The sequence below is a fragment of the Ursus maritimus genome, unplaced genomic scaffold (genome assembly GCF_017311325.1).
Source record: "Ursus maritimus isolate PB19 unplaced genomic scaffold, ASM1731132v1 scaffold_5, whole genome shotgun sequence".
In the NCBI taxonomy this organism is placed as follows: Eukaryota; Metazoa; Chordata; class Mammalia; order Carnivora; family Ursidae; genus Ursus; species Ursus maritimus.
The window spans coordinates 40,599,970-40,616,859 of record NW_024426663.1 but is presented as its reverse complement, the minus strand read 5'-3'; the positions used below and the strand labels follow the sequence as shown (position 1 = coordinate 40,616,859).

Below are 16,890 nucleotides of genomic sequence, written 5' to 3'. Positions count from 1 at the left end.
ACTGACTGCCCTTTGTTAGGTAGGAAAAACAGCTAGTTTTTATTCCAATGCCTCTTTTGGTTTCTCTACTTATTTGTGTAGCTGTCAGGCTATGTGTTAGATGTGTCTGTGGTCCTTTTGTGGAAAAAAATCAAGAGAATGGAAGGTTAGTGTGCTGGCAGTTTGATGGCCATTTTTCTTTTTGGGGGCTTTTATGTTCTGTTGTCTGTGAATGTAATGATTGACACAGTGCCAGCTGTATGCCTCACCCTCTAATAAATGATGGCAGTTTAAAAATGACCAGTCAGGGGGCGCCTGGGTGGCACAGCGGTTAAGCGTCTGCCTTCGGCTCAGGGCGTGATCCCGGCGTTATGGGATCGAGCCCCACATCAGGCTCCTCTGATGTGAGCCTGCGTCTTCCTCTCCCACTCCCCCTGCTTGTGTTCCCTCTCTAGCTGGCTGTCTCTATCTCATAAATAAATTAAAAAAAAAAAAAATGACCAGTCAGTCCATGCCCTCAAGGGGGTTATCCTGTTCTTAAGCTTTTCAAGTTTGACATTTTTATTGATAATTATTTAATATCTGGGTGTCTGGTACCCTTCATGAATGTAAGTTCTCTGAGGGCAAAGACTAGATCTTTCTTAAAGCTTTTTTCTGTAGAATCCAACACATTGCCGGGGAGATAATAGTTCCTTATCAAGTATTTTTAATCACACGAGTTTACCTTGTTTTCATTAGGTCATTTCGTGGTAGACCGGTTGGCATGGTGCTTTACATGTATTAGGCAATCAGCAAATTTGTTACATCATTTAAAAGTCTGGAAATATTCACATTGCCTTTAGAGAGAGTGAATAAAAAGAAAAGGCCGGCAAGAAGACATCTGCACTGTAGGCTTTTGGGTCGGTGGATTTGACAGTAGAGTGTTTCACATTTGGTGCACATGCCTAATCAGCCTCTCAGAACTTCAGAAGCTCCTGTAAAATGGTTAAAACTGTTTCTTTGAAAAATAGCTGCTGAGAAAAAGCCAGTTGCTAATTCAGGTACAGTAAGTGTAGCATCTAAAAAAGTAATGACCCTCAGCTGGGAAATTAATGTTTTAGATATATTGTTTTACAGTATAATACTGTATTTAGTCATGGCTTGAGTTCATGTTACTTTTCTTGGAAACTCTGGGTATTGTAGCCTGTGCCAGTTGAGCTGACCAGATCACAGGTAACACTGGAAAGGAAATAATGGGGAGATTAAGTTGTCCTGATGTGATTTGCTCAGGGAACATGCTGATAAACGAAGAAAATGTGATTTGGGAAGGTCAGGAGCTTGTGCAAATCTTTGTGTATTTGTGAACTTTGGAATTTAGAAAATCTTGGAATATATCTTTGGGTAGTTCAAGGATTTCCTGTAATGGAGGTTGCAGATGGGAATGTGTGTTCTTCCTCCTCCCTTCTCTCACTACTTTTCTCCTCCCTCACTCTTCACTGAACATCTTCCAGTCACCGGCCACACCCCGTTTGACTGTCCTCTCTGATCTCAGAATTCTCTTTACCTGTGGCAGCCTCTTCGTACTGTCCTCTCAGTCCCACCCTCTCCGCACACTTACGGCAAATTATTTTTTTCCTGGAAGCACCCCCTGGATTAAAGCCTCCTGAAATATGAATTATGGGAAACTGAGAAGGGTGGGACTTTTTACTTTTCAACTCTTGTTGAAAAGTAAGAGGAATATTCTTTTATTTCTAGATGATAATTTGCTCCATGACTTAAATATTACCAAAAAGAGTAAAGAAAGTGATTTGGAATAAATTCTTTTGCCGTTTGATATTAATGATATTTAGTAGCTCTAGAATTATTAAAAATAATAATGTACTTTTTTTTTTAGGTCCGTATTGAAACAGCTACAACACTGAAGTTAAATATCCTTTAAAGAATTTAAAAATACTTCTTTGTGATGGGGCGCCTGGCTGACTCAGACAGTGGAGCCTGAGACTCTTGATCTTGAGGTTGTGAGTTCGAGCCCCATGTTGCCTGTGGAGATTACTTAAAAAAAAAAAAAAAAAAAAAACTTCATGAGCGCCTTCATGGCTCATTCGGTTAAGTGTCTGCCTTCGGCTCAGGTCATGATCCTAGGGTCGTGGGATGGAGTGCCTCATTGGGCTCCCTGCTCAGCGAGGGGTGTGCTTTTCTGTCTGCCTCCTCCCCACCCCCTGCTTGTGCTCGTGCTCTTTCTCTCTCTCAAATAAATAAATAAAATCTTTAAAAAAAAAAAACTTCATTGTGAAGAATTTTAGCAACACATTTAAATTAATTTTTTGGTAAAATTTGTTAATTTAAAATTAGGTTTTGAATGGTTTATTATATTTGGTTTTAAGACATATTTAATTCTGATATACCTCACACATTCTCAGTTTTCCTTAACTACTCTTTACCTGTTGATGATTTTGAATTTAGAACAGATCAATTTCTACCGGTAAGAATATTTATTTTTAAGATTGGGGACAATTTCTGCATATGTCCTTTGAATATTGAGTGTTATTTTATAACTGAAATTGTATGTAATTGATTAAAGCCAAATTTAGAAGTATATTGGATTATTTTGGAAGTAATTACTGTATTGGTAATTCTGATTCATAACTTTATTTTTATTCAGCTTATTTTTGTTTAGCTGTCTTAACTGTTTCAGAATTAACAAACTTTTTTCTTTTTCACAATTATAAAACATCTAGTTTCATTTTATCTGTGTCTATTACTTTTACTCCTTAGGTTATCCTCATCTATTTGTTTGTTGTGAGCCACCCAGGCGCCCTGGTAGTATTGATTCTTAAGAACCAATACAGGGGCACCTGGGTGGCTCAGTTGGTTAAACGTCCAACTTTTGGTTTCCACCCTGGTGGTGTCTCAGGGTTGTGAGATCAAGCCCCAAGTCGGCCTCCCTGCTGGGCGTAGAGCCTGCGTAAGATTCTCCCTCCCTCTGCCTTTCCTCTCTCCTCCCTCTCTCTCTTTAAAAAGAAAAAGGCTGAAATAAAATCTTTTAAAAAAAGGGGGGGGGCGCCTGGGTGGCACAGCAGTTAAGCATCTGCCTTCAGCTCAGGGCGTGATCCCGGCGTTATGGGATTGAGCCCCACATCAGGCTCCTCCGCTATGAGCCTGCTTCTTCCTCTCCCACTCCCCCTGCTTGTGTTCCCTCTCTCGGCTGTCTCTATCTCTGTCGGATAAATAAATAAAATCTTTAAAAAAAAAAATAAAAAAAGAAAAAGGCTGGGCAAGAAAAAAGTCAATATGGTAAAATGTCTATCTGTACTTCTTGTGTAGCTCATATATGGAGAAACTTGTAGAGCAGGTTTTTCATTAGTAAAAGAATCATTAGGTATTTTTGGATGAAATATATTTTCAAAATCTTCTTAAAATTAAGCTAAAGATCTGAAAGATTAGATGTTTGTTTTATGTAAGTATCTGGCGTCTTGTGATTCGTTAATTCCTACCGTAATTTTGTAACATGGGAAGGAGTTAATAGCCAGATATGGGGTATTTGTTTTCTATTTCCTAATAGTATTTTGTCATTCTTTGAATAACAAATATATATGTACAGAAATTGATATCTCTATGTAGCATATGTTAAGGGCCACATCAGAGAGCTAGTATGCGAGTATAGTTATTGATATTCCTTTTGCTTTAATAAGTAGACTTTGCAAAACAAAACATTTTGTGATTGGCAACAGGCATATACGAAAGGGCAAAGACAAGAAAGACAGTGTTAGCAGTTTAGATAGTGGTATGAAATATAAACTCAAAGTTTAGACATAATTTTCCTCTGAAAACATTATTGAGTTTGTGGATGAATTAAATTCTAAAATGGAGCCATTGAGCAATAGTAAAAAAGAATCACCATTCTAATTATTGGCAACTTGAACAATTTGAAAAAGTTACTTAGGTAGTGCTGAGGTTTTGGTTGCTTGTCTGTTATTTATTGCTTTGAGATTATTATTTAATTTTATTTCTTATTGATGTTTGTGAAGATATTTCTGTTTCTCTTCTGATCCTCCTTTTATTTCTGTTTCCCTGCAGTATTTGGAAACCATGTTCACACTACTTTTCCAGCTACTGCAGCAAGTTACAGAATGTGACACAAAGATGCATGTTTTGCATGTCCTTTCTTGTGTGATTGAAAGAGTCAACATACAGGTAAATTTGTTGTAAAACATTAAAATAAATGTCAGAGAGGTGAGTAGAATATATGTGGAAGGCATTAATATTTTTGCTTTATGTACATTATTTAAAAGTTAAAATGTGCATTAAAATTCTTATAACCTATATGGTTGTGATTTCAGTTATATTGACATTTGTACTTGAGTTTTTAAAAAATGACTTGAGAAAGTTAAAATCTAAAATTTAGAAATGGGATCAGTAATATAGAGGTGTTTAGAATGCAGAATTTTATATCTTTCAGTAGATCCAGTTTATACGTAATAATACTTCTTAAAATTCGTTGTGTTTAAGGACATAGCCACACGTGCCATCAGATGCAAATATTCTCAGAGGTCGATTATTTTTACCTTCAAAATTAAATGTGTTTTGCAGTTTGGTCTACATTATATACATGTTTAGTTTAATATAAAAGTATGTAAAGTTTTCAACGATTATATTATTATTAAACTGTTAAATTATTCAACTTCTCTGTCCTAATTTGTGTGAAAAATTGATAATTCAAGAAACTACCCTGTATTTATCCTAGTAATTTCTCATATCCTAGTTCACCACTGTATCCTTGTTTGAGAAGTACTGAAGTAAATCTGTGAGATACTAGGGAAAGGTAATTGAGTTCATATCCACAGATTTGCAGTGTGTTCCTGGATCTTCTCGTAAATTCTGATACCTTGAGCTTGTTTTTCAATTCTAAAGCAACTGTTGAGAGTTGCTCTCAGTTACTGAATAAGGACAAGTTAAAAACATCTGTGCTAAGTGATTTGCATATATTTCTCGTTTAATCCTCACAGAAACCTTTGGGTGAGGATTGGAATTTGTTATCAAATAGTTGGAGATTTTAAGGAATTTGTTAAAGTGCATACATCTTAGTGGTGTTACCAGTACAGTCACCATGCAACTCCAGCCGCACTTCTGAGTCTCTCTTTATCACTTGCAGCAGATACAGGTCTGAGTGTCTAAAAATAGTAGTAGCTTACAAGTTTATTAGCACCTGGGATTCTTATTACATTAGTTACATTATTTCATTTTGGTATTTGCTTCTAAAGAATATCGAGAGATTTTGATCACAACTGTTAAGAGTTAATTGAAACTCTTAAACTCATTTCAAATGCCTGTCTCTGCTATTTAGTTTCGGAAAGGTCTTTAACTTTGTGTCCTTGTGTATAAAATAATAAAGATAATTCTGAAATCACCTCACTCACAAGGTTTCATAAGAATGAAATTATTTTAAATGTGCAGTATGCTTTAGATCGTTATACAAATGCAATAAATTGTTCATTAAAAAAATTGATTGTAGAAACAAGGCTTGGCCATTTTTTTATGATCTTATTTAGATATCATCTGGTCAATGGAAATTTGTTAAAGAATTTTTTTGTGGAAATGAATTTTCTTACCTCCATCTTCCCAAATCTCTAAATCTTTTTAACCTAGGTTGAAATTCCTCATGCTTAGTAAATGTAGAAGTGCTTTTGTCCTTTTATCCATATTTGCTTTTCAGAACACAAATAGCCTAAGCAGCTTAGGTGACTGTTATCAGTAAATAATGAGATAGAGTTATCCAGTGGTATTTTGTGTTTTCAGAATTCAGGTAGGAAGTGGTTATGAAAAGTATCTTCAGTAGTCTGATTGTTGAGCTTTCCTGTGTTAACCCTTGAACAGCTTCATCATTTATATATCGTAGATCTCTCTTCTGTGTGGTAAATTTGATTTTTGTCCATTCGGTTGTAAATAGTTTGAGCCATCTTACAATAGTGAGATGACACGTAATGGTTTAATTGTGAAGTTTCAGTGAAGTCACCGTCTTCATACTATAATGTGCAATTATTTAAAGATTATATTTTCTCTGCTTTTTGAAAAAGTAGTCGAAAACTTGCGGTTGAATTATTCTCTTGCAGCGATCCCGTAAATACATAGAAATAAAACAGGTAATCATCAGGTTTGGGTGTGAGGCAGACATTCTTTAAACTTACGCATTTCTGAAGAAAAAGGACAAAATTAAAGGGCCTTTGTGAAATATTAAATATTCTGTGAAAATCAGATTTATAAGATGAGGTGTCGTTGGGTACTTACTTTTTAAATCCCCTTTGGGTGGAACTCTTATTAAAACATTTGTTAGGCTCTCACATACTTGATTTTTTACATTAGCAGTAACATGTTACAAAGGAAAGTGGATACCTCCCTACATATGGTGAACTGACTCATAAGACTATGATTCTTATGGTATTCCCCTGCATTCTGTTTTGTTTTCCTTTTGATTGGAGGTGCCAGAAGATGAGTGAGTGCATGTAGTGTACTTTTCATCTCATTTGTGGTAAGCTGATAGTTTAGTTTCTTTTATAGCCTGATGTCTAGAAAACGTTCTTGATTCCAATTGTTCTATTAGATGTTGAGCAAATAGTTGATGCTGGCCTACCAAAAAAATGCATAGATTATAATCATTTTCAGAATTGTGTATGGGCAGTATTTTTTTACATATCTTTCTATTGAAATATTTCAGATGTACAGAAAAGTTGGTATAAATCAATACCTGTATACCCTTCATCTAGTTTTATCAGTTATTAACATTTTGCTATATTGCTCTTTTTTAAAATCTGTGTGCATATACAAATTATTGTTGTTGTTATTAAGCCATTTGAATTTTAGTTTCAAGTATCATGGCACATCACCCCAAAATACTAGACTTCTCCTTCTCTTAATCATAGCCATGTTTAGACTGAGGGAACTTAACATTAATGCAGTACCGTTAGGTAATACCAAGTCCATAACAGGTTTCCTCAGTTGTCCCAGTAATGTTTTTTTTAACCCCCTCCGTTTTAGCCTAAGGGAGTATGTTTGGCTCTCATGTCCTCACTCTGTTTGCTAATCCCCAGTCCTGTGCTGGGGGATTTTTGCATTTTGGGGGGATGTCTTTTGCAATAGTAACTCTGTGGGTGATTATTGAAATCCGTTTTGAAGCATTAATTTTAATTTAGAACATCAAAAATTCCAGCATACAGCTAAGTTTGGGATGTAAGTATTTTATGACTTGCAAATGTACCTGGGTACTTGGGTTTTAATTCCTACCTTATCTATAATTTATCGCATGTACTCCCTTTGTGCCCTTCCTTGAAAGGGTTCTCACTTGAATATCAAAACCAAAATCAGTTTATTTTCTACATCAGTAGAATATGCTGTTATATACTGTTTTTAGTTAAGTATGAATGAATCAAGTCCTTTGAAACCTGTGGTTTTAAATGCTAGTTGGTCTGCTTTTATAAGCTAATAGGAGTGATCTTTAAGATAGAGCGCACTTAGCAAGATTAGGTGCTCAATAAATAATAGTATGGGTCAAAATTTGAAAATAAGGTGATAAATAATAAAGAGTCTCATAATATTTTTTTCAATTTTATCTCACCAAAATATTTGGGCAAATATTTAACTTCTTGTCTTTCTGTACCCTCCCTTGTATCCCAAGGGGCAAGGAATTCTACTTTTTTACTACTCTTTTAGTGTATGATGTTTTATAAGCAAAAAAAGGAAACTCACTTTTTCTGGGAGCACTTTTAAATTTTAATCCATGGGATTGAAAAAGATATTACTGAAGTTGTGAAGGTCTAGTATTTCTGTTTATCACGAAGCTTACTCTCAGAGCAATTGCAAATGCTGTAACCAGAAACCGAGAGACTAGAGGGCTGTCCAGCTTCAGTGTAGATCTGTTTTCTTTTTTAAGAAACTCAACTGTCAAGCTGTACTGTGTCTCAGGGTATATTTTTAAAACTGGTTAGCTTAATCCATGTGGTCTTAACAATTGTGTCTTTTAAAAAGGATGTTGTTCAGTGTTTTCAGTATACCTGCTGTACACCTTTATCTTTATGCCTCCTGTACACCTGATCTTTTCTCATTGTAAGGGTTTGTATGTCTACCTTTACATTCTTTTTTTTTTCTGGTGCCTTGTTCTCTGGAAGGTGCCATCAGATAATTGTCGAATGTGTGAGTAAATGCTGACTTTTTAAAAGATCCAGGATATAACAGCATTTTCTATTAAACTGTAGATATCTGGCTGTATTATGTTATTTTCCTAAATTTTAATTCATGCAGTAAATTTATTTAAAATTCTTTAAAAATAGTTACCATAGAGCTGTATGTCTCTGTGTAATACCTGATTTATCTTTAAAAAGATACATGTATAATACATTTCGTTTAGTAAATATTAAATAGTTCCTGCCTGGGACTTAATAGTGTTGTGTTTTTGTTTCTTGAAGGAAATTGCCTTCTTTCCTAATAGAGTTCTTTTGCTTCTCCTACTTCTATTGTGATAGATACGACCATATGTAGGATGTCTGGTACAGTATTTGCCTCTTCTTTGGAAGCAGAGTGAAGAGCACAATATGTTGAGATGTGCTATTCTGACAACACTTATTCATCTTGTTCAGGTAAGTTACTTTCCATTTTCTTAATATATATATATATATATATATATATATAAAATTTTTTAAAAAATTGAAATCTGATTAACGTACAGTGTTAGTTTCAGGTGTACAACATAGTGATTTGACAATCCTGTACATTACTCAGTGCCCACACAATAAGTATAGTTACCACTTGTCACTACACTTTTATTACAGTATTATTGATTATATTCTTTATGCTGTACTTCTAATCTCTGGGACCTATTTATTTTATAAACGGAAGTTTGTACCTTTTAATCCCTTTTTTATATTTCACTGATCACTTCTCCTCTGGCAACCACCAGTTCTCTGTATTTAAGATTCTAAGGTTTTTGGCTTTTTTTTTTTTTCTTTTCAAATTTTATTCATTGTTCTCATGTGGTTTATTTTAATGTAGTGAAATGCCTCTCACTTTATGTCTTTTTCATGTGTGATCTAAACAGTTTTAAAAACTACTTCTGTGTGTTGACTTTGGATGTTTTTTTGACATCTGGAAAGTACTCTCTACTTTTTTTTTAATTAAATTCAGTTAGCCAACATATTTGCAGTAGTAACTCAGATTTAATGTTCAACAATTTATCAGTTGCGCATAACACCCATGCTCAGTGCCCTCCTTAATGTCCGTCACCCAGTTACCCATCCCCTCCAGCAACCTCAAGTTTGTTCTCTACAGTTAAGAGTCTCTCATGGTTTTAAAGACATTTTCTTTCATGAGATGTAGCAGTCTCTCATGGTGATAGACTCATGATTTGTGCAGTCCAGTGTACTTTCTATGCATTTTCCTTGGGTTCAGGGCTTTTCTGCATAAATTTACTCCCCATTTTCACTCTTTTTTTGTGATTTGAAATAAAAATTTTCCTTTTCATCAGTTGGGAAGGTAGGGAAACAGGTGACTTACTTTTGAAGGAAGGAGTGAATATGATTTTAGGCATCTTGACTTTGAGGTGTTGGGGTTGTACAGCGGATAGAGAGAAATCTAAAATTTCAGATTGAACAGGACTATGTAGGTGTCGTTTGAACGGTTATAGTGAATTATATTCTGATGGTGAGAGGATAGAGAGGGAAGGGCTTAATGCCAAGTCTGAGAATATCTGGACCCAGGTATGCTCAAGTGATTTTTATTGGCCTTGCCCCAAAGTGTGATAGATTTTCCAGTGGGGTGATCTCTGAGTTAATGGCTACTTGACAGTTTTCTAGTAAGTTAAAAATTGGGGGAAAAAAACATTTTAACGTTAGTCTTTAAAAAACCTTTCTCAGGCACCCTAACACTTTTTTTGATTTGTAAATTTTTTTCTTTCATTAACTGTTTGTGGATGAGTTTGACGGTTACAAATTCCTACCTAACGCAGTGTCAGATAGATGAATAGTAATACAAAAATTTTTTTAAAGCACTTTGTTTTTAATAAATGTCTCATGTAGCATCTCTTCTTATCTACCATTTAATTCTTGTAATCTTCTGTGAAGATTATGTGCGTTTTACAGAGGAGGATACAAAGGCTAGGATAAGGTTACTGACTACCCTAAGACTGCTCTCATAAGTAACAGAATGAAGAGTGATCCACATTTTTTGCATCATATCTCTGCCAAAATGTGTTTTTATGTTCAGTTTTGAGAGTTATGTGACGGAGGTGTGAAAAAAAACCAGCTTCTCTTATCTCCTTAGGCAGTGTCACCTCAGGAGGTCTTAGGCCAGAATAACCTGCAGGGAATGTTTGGAGTATAGTGTAGGGCCTTTTCCTTTAGTCGTGACTATTCTGTACCCTGTGTTTTTGTTTAGGCCAAAGGTGCAGGGTTCCAGCCAAGTGGTCATCCATCCTTCTTGGAGAAAGCATAAAACATTTAATATTAAAGTTGAGATTGTAGCTTAAAATGTGCTTTTCAGTCATTTGAGAAGTTTATACTAAGGGTTATTGTTAAGTCTCATTTTGTAGAAGACACTGCCATCCTTGGGCTTTTCAAACTTAACAGGGAAACATTAGTATATTTGTATGTTTCTGTTTTCATTTTTTACGTTCTGGGAACCCGGACTAGTAGTCTCTGACTAAAGAGATCATCTGTTGATCCTTGATCATCTCCTTTTGTTATTATTATTTTTTAACCTGTGAAAAATTTGAAGTGTACAGAAAAAGGAAGAAGAACAGTATAATCAGTCTGTCCTTAGGTAACTATCACCCAGCTTCAAGAACCTTCAGCATTTTGTCGGTATAAATTTAGGGCACTAAAAAGCTGATTGAGAGGGTTGAAAACGTATGGGAAACTTACTAATTATGAATTTTTCCTTTAGTATAAAATCTACCTGGGTTTTTTATAGGGGATGATCCACGTTTTTGAGATCTTTCCTCAGTGAAAGAGCTTTTAGTTTCCTGCCTCTTGCATATTACAGCTCCCTGTTTTTATATAGTATCGCTCCTTTTGACTACCTGTTTTCTCCTTGTCTCCCTGTCCTGAGAGCATTCGCTCTACCGTATCAGAGGATCGAACAGGGCCAGTGGTTTGTTTGTGGACTTTATGAAATCTTGGCATCAAGTCGCTTTGTGAACACTTTCTGGAGGCCCTTAGTTTTAATACCTGACTTTTAACCTACCCCTTCCCAAACCAGAGTACCTGGCACTACCAATTCTTGGGTCTTTCGGAGTTTCTGTAACATAAGTCAGCTTGCTTCTTGCCGTTATTTTACTGCTGTCTTCGAGCTTTGGTTTTCCGAGTTTGCTGAGTCAGTTGCCACTTGTCTTTCTAGCTTTTATCTTTTCTTATGCTCTCTCTGTGCTTGTGGTTATAGGTCTTTAAGGCACATCCTCCTAGTTTCTTTCAGTGGTTCTTGACAGAGGATGCTTGGATTAAATCTGCCCGCTTTCTCCAGGTGTTCCCATAGTACTGCTAATACTCAGTTGTTTGGTGTAGCTGGAACATAGTACAGAACTTGGGCTGAGGGTCAGGAAGACCAAAAAAACATCTGAAGTTCAGAACGAGGAGTGTTATCATTTTTATTTTAGAAAGGTGATCAGGGCACCAGTGGGGGCGCGGTTGGAAATGGAGTAAAACTAAGGTCAAGGACAGTAGTTGGCAGACTTTGTGTTAACCATGAAGGAGATGATGCGGATCTGAAGTAAAAGCCATAGAAAGAAGGAAAAAGATTTGAAAAATATTACACAGAATGAAGGATTGTTTAGATGTTGGGTGAGTAAGAAGAGGAACTAGGTGGTTGAGATACCATTCATCACTGAGTAGATAGATAGTGGTTCAGGTCACTTGAGTTTGGAAATTCAGGGAGAGGAACCAATTTTAGGAAGACATTGAGTTGGTTCAGTGGTCAGCTTAAGAGTTCGAGCTGGCTTCTGGGTGATGATGTCCTGTAGTTATTCACCGTGTCTGGAGTTCAGAGATTGGGGATTGGAAATAATAGATTTGGACATTTTCAGCATGCAGATGACCCAGGAGAAGGCAGTCAAAAACAATACCCTGCCAGTATTTAGGGGGTTTTATCCTTTTTTTCTTCCTTCACCTAAAAAAAAAAAAAAAGAAGTATAAATTCACAGGCTGTTGCAAAGATAGTACAGAGTACCCTTCACCTCATTTTTCCTTTTGTCTTATGTAATTATAGTAGAGTACGATTTCTGTCCCTTGAATCATTTCTGATAATTTTAATAACTGTTGAATTTACTTTCGAGCTTTCGTAGTATTGTAGACAATGTCCTATTGTGATTATTTCATGGCGTTGCAGACAATGTCTTATAGTTAGAGCTGTGGGCTGTGACAATGGTCAAATTTATTTAAAGCTGAATATCTGGGATTGGACACAGTCTTCAGGCCATTAGACTACAAAGGTGAATGTCTTCACTTTGACCGAGAGAATCTTGCACGTTTACCAGTTGCTTACTTTTGTTTGGCTAAAGCTCTAGCATCTTGTGCTTATTGGATGTGCACTAAGTAAGTGGATGGATTCTAATTTTCCTAAGGAATTTTAATTCTACTCGATAGTCAAAATGAACTTGACTGGTTTGTCTTAATGTTCTTTTTGTTGTTGTTCTATTAAAGATTGAACTATAGAGACTGAAATTAAACTAAATTTTAAAATCCAGTGTACTACTTTGTTAATTGTGTCATTTTAATAATTCTCTTCCTTTAAAAACATCTTTAATAAGATCTTTCAACTGATTCTTAGTTACAGAAAGGGCCAAACTTTTTTAAGGATAAACTTTATGTATTTCTACTGAGGTAGCTGTCCCGCTAATAAAGATTGAACTCAGGTATACATGTGGCATTGGAAGATAAACACATGTAGATTTTGTTGCACTGTAATTTACTATATGTTGTCATGATATTTGAATTATTTCCTAAATAAGAAGGTGTTTGATACTTTATTGGTTTCCTTTCTGTTTTTATCAGATTACATAGATTATTGTGGATTAGAAATTGACTTTTTATCCATTTCATTTTCCCGTAGAGTGCTTAGACTTAGTGTGCTTCTCTGAGTCAACATCTGTAAGACAGAAATTAGGTAAACTAGAACTTGAGATAAAACCCCTTCTTCTTCCTCCATCTTCGTGTTCTTGGGTCATTAATACGAGCAAACACTGTTCATTTAAAATAAACCTTACAAAAGCAAAGAAAGAATCTCTTCCTTTACCCTCTTCCAGCATCCTTTCCCCTTCCCATATTTAATTAGTGTGAATTTTTTCTATTTGCTCCCAAGAAACATTTTTATGCATATATCTCATATGCATATAGGTAGAAATTTTAAAAAATTCTTGGGCATTGTGCAGTTGTTATACACACACTTTTGCACCCGTTAAATCCAGTTAGTAATAATTTTTGAGGTTGTTTTCATTCCATGCTTAATCCTTCTTCGTTGGCTGCTCAGTATTCTGGAATATGAATGTACTATGATAGTTATTTTACTGATGAACATTTTGATTGGGTTCATTTAGAGATGATTTATAGAATTTAGCATAGCAGTGTTAGTACTTCTTAAGAGTCAGAGAAGAGAAAATATTTATATGTGGAATCTCTTAAAACGACAGATGTTTATAGCTTTGGTGTATATGGTTTTATTACCATTAGGCAATTGAATAGTATTTTGCTACTTGCTGTTCAGTTGTAAACAGAACTAACCTTGTTTTAGTAGTGCTATGGTTAGGACCATCCCGGAAGATCTGACTGATTTATTTTTTCTAAGTTTGTTTTAGGACCTTTTTATATGATAGGTTATTTTTTGGTGGGGGTGGGATCTTAGAGTGTCTTATGTTAAGTTTTATTTATACTTCCCATAGGGATTAGGAGCAGACAGCAAGAACCTGTACCCCTTCCTGCTCCCAGTTATTCAACTGAGTACAGATGTTTCCCAGCCTCCACATGTTTATCTTCTGGAAGATGGTTTAGAATTATGGTAAGAGGAAAAATTTGATACCCTGGATTTTTTTTTTCCTGGCCTTCCATACTCTCATGCCAATAAAGCAAAGGTCCTGTAACAGGGCTTTAAAACTCAGCATTTAAAAACAAAAACATAAAATCACTTTTCTCTGAACTGGGTCACATAATAGCTCCATCTCTTCTTCGCAGCTGTCACTCAGTATAGGCTCATAGGAGTCAAAGTTAAAAGGGGAAATATCACTAAGAACTTGGCTACATTTGATATTTGTGAATTTGAAATGTAAAATGGGGAGAGTGCATTAAATTTTCAAAACTAAAAATGACTTAAAACTTGCAGCCTGTTAAATGGAATGATTTGGGGGGTGTTATTTTTCATCCTCTTACTACCTTACCCAGTAAGTAATGAGATACTCTCCTTCAGCCCCAGATGCTGAGGCTACTTAGTCTTGACTTGACTATTTTACCAAGTGAGTAGTATGTTGTGTCGAAAAGTAAAAAAGAAAAACTCTGTTTCTGAGGTGTCTCGGTACCACAGACCTGTAGTGACTGACCGCTCTGTAAGGAGCTGTGCTAGAACATAGAAAACCCTTTTGCTTTACTAAGCTTATCTTACGCATAGCAGCAATTTTCTGCAGGGCCAGTTATAGGAAAGGCTTAAACATTCTGATATATAAACTGACTTTTGAAATTAAAAAAGAAAATCACAGAAATAACCATAGAAAAAAAATGAACATTTCTGGTTTCCTTTCCTCCTCCTCCTCCTCTCTCTTCCTCCCTTCCTTCCTTCCTTCCTGCCTTAGTATTTTCTTAGATGTTTAGGAATGAACATTTTTTTATTTTTAGAAATTGTCTTTGGTGCAAATTATAAATTAACGATCTGTAGCAGAATACTACATGAACAATTTTAAAACAGGTAGATATTCAAATCACAAGTTGGGTTTTTCATATTTTCTGGGTTATGTTGTTTGAACTTAAATGACTTTGGATGGTTCGATTGCAAATTAGCATGTGTTGAAACCTTTTATATTCATATATTTTTATTTGCACAGGATGGATTACTCTAGATCAGATGTTGGCATACTTTTTCTGTAAAAGAGCAGACAATAAGTATTTTAGGCTTTCCAAGCTATGTGGTCCTTACCCTTACTATTCACCTCCGCTGTTTTTGTGCCAGAGCCGTCATAGATAGTATGTAAAATGGCTGTGCTCCAGTAAAACCTCATTTACAGAAATAGGCTGTGGGTTGAATGTGACCAATGTTTGCCGGTCCCTGCTCGAGATTGCAAATCAAAACATTAGTCTCTAGCACATTTCTGTAGACATGTAGATAATTTATGATGTTAAAACTATTAGAAAAACTAAAAATATTAGCTATGGTAATGAAACAGACTCAGATACGTAGCAGTATATTAGCATATATGTATATATATTAGTAGAATTAGTTTATTAATGTGTTTATTAAAGGTCTATAAATTTTTTGAGGATTACATGAACAGGTAATAATAAAAGTACTTGCTCTGTTAATGGTGATCTCTTTTTTTCCTAGCCTTTAGTTATATGTAACAAAATGAAATCATTAGAATATTTTTGGGGTGTTTTTGTTTTTGTTTTGCCAAGTTGCTTAGTTGCTAAGATTCTTTAAATCGAACCAGGTACACATTTCTTTCTTTCTTTTTTTTTTTTTTTAAAGATTTTATTTATTTATTTTGACAGAGACAGCCAGCGAGAGAGGGAACACAAGCAGGGGGAGTGGGAGAGGAAGAAGCAGGCTCCTAGTGGAGGAGCCTGATGTGGGGCTCGATCCCAGAACGCTGGGATCACGCCCTGAGCCGAAGGCAGACGCTTAACGACTGTGCCACCCAGGCGCCACAGGGTACACATTTCTTCATACATTTTTCTTAGTGAGTTAGAACTCACCTTTGGAATCAGATATAGGTGCCAATCCCAGTTATACCACTGCATTAGGTGTGTAATCGTTGTCTGTGAGACTCAGTTTCCTTATCTGTAAAAAGAGGAAGTACAGTTCCTACCTCACATGGTTGTTGTGAGGATGAGATAGTGTTTGTAAAGTGGTTAGCACTTTGCATATGACATTGAAAGCCTGAGAATCATTGAGATTGCCTGAGAAGCTTGAAAGGGCAGGTATGGAACATTCAGAATCCCACAGAACTTGTAACATCCCAAGGTCATATCAAAGATGACAGAGAAGAGCTGTCTAGTGATAGAGGAGGAGAACCAAGCCAAGAGGGGAGAATATTTTCTGAAAGAGAGAGTGGTCAGCTGTGTCAAATGTTGCTGATTGTCCCTTGTTAGAGGTACAAAGAAGTGAATTTGGCCCATGGAGATAATTGGAGGGGTTTCAATAAAGTAGTAAGAATAAGTTAGAATTATAATTATTTAAGTACAGACTGTGAACATTGACAACTTTGGGAGCATTTACTAGGAAGAGGAGTGTAGAAATTGGACAGCAGTTGGCTGGTGTGGGGAATCCAGGGTCTAGAGGGATGGATGAGGCTCGAGAGTGATATAATTGGAGACAAGAAGGGATGGCATTTACCCTGTGTAGGGTTTTGTTTTTTTTTTTTTAAATAGCATGTGGAATACTTCATCCATTTTAACTAGGGGCAGAAAGATGGATTTTTGTATTATAGTGGGATGAGATAGGAAGGTGTTCAATCAAATGGATTATGTTTTCTCAACTAAATGTGAAGTGTAGCCATCAACATACTGTTACAGCTGGAGTTGAAGTATGTAAAAGATATGAGGGATTTGTGGAGAAAAACGATGTAAAATAGTTATCTTGGAGAATGGGAATTTGAACTTAGTAGGGATAATCAGTAGCAAGATATGTTTGTGGTCATACATACCAAGGAAAACTCTTCAGACTGATTATGTCGGTTTTTTCCCCCCCATCAAGTTA

The 16,890-nt window shown here is 35.8% G+C and overlaps 1 protein-coding gene across 2 annotated transcripts in view; it reads left to right on the top strand.

Annotated features, from left to right (window-relative positions):
• The window catches only part of IPO11 (importin 11), a 203,463-nt gene that overhangs the window by 81,053 nt on the left and 105,520 nt on the right, over positions 1 to 16,890 (top strand). For both annotated transcript variants that reach the window (XM_008691374.2, XM_008691375.2), the window contains exons 17-21: positions 1,853 to 1,886; positions 2,400 to 2,440; positions 4,036 to 4,152; positions 8,472 to 8,585; positions 13,871 to 13,986. In XM_008691374.2, coding sequence (XP_008689596.1) covers positions 1,853 to 1,886; positions 2,400 to 2,440; positions 4,036 to 4,152; positions 8,472 to 8,585; positions 13,871 to 13,986 — 422 coding nt within the window. The remainder of the gene's footprint in view (positions 1 to 1,852; positions 1,887 to 2,399; positions 2,441 to 4,035; positions 4,153 to 8,471; positions 8,586 to 13,870; positions 13,987 to 16,890) is intronic.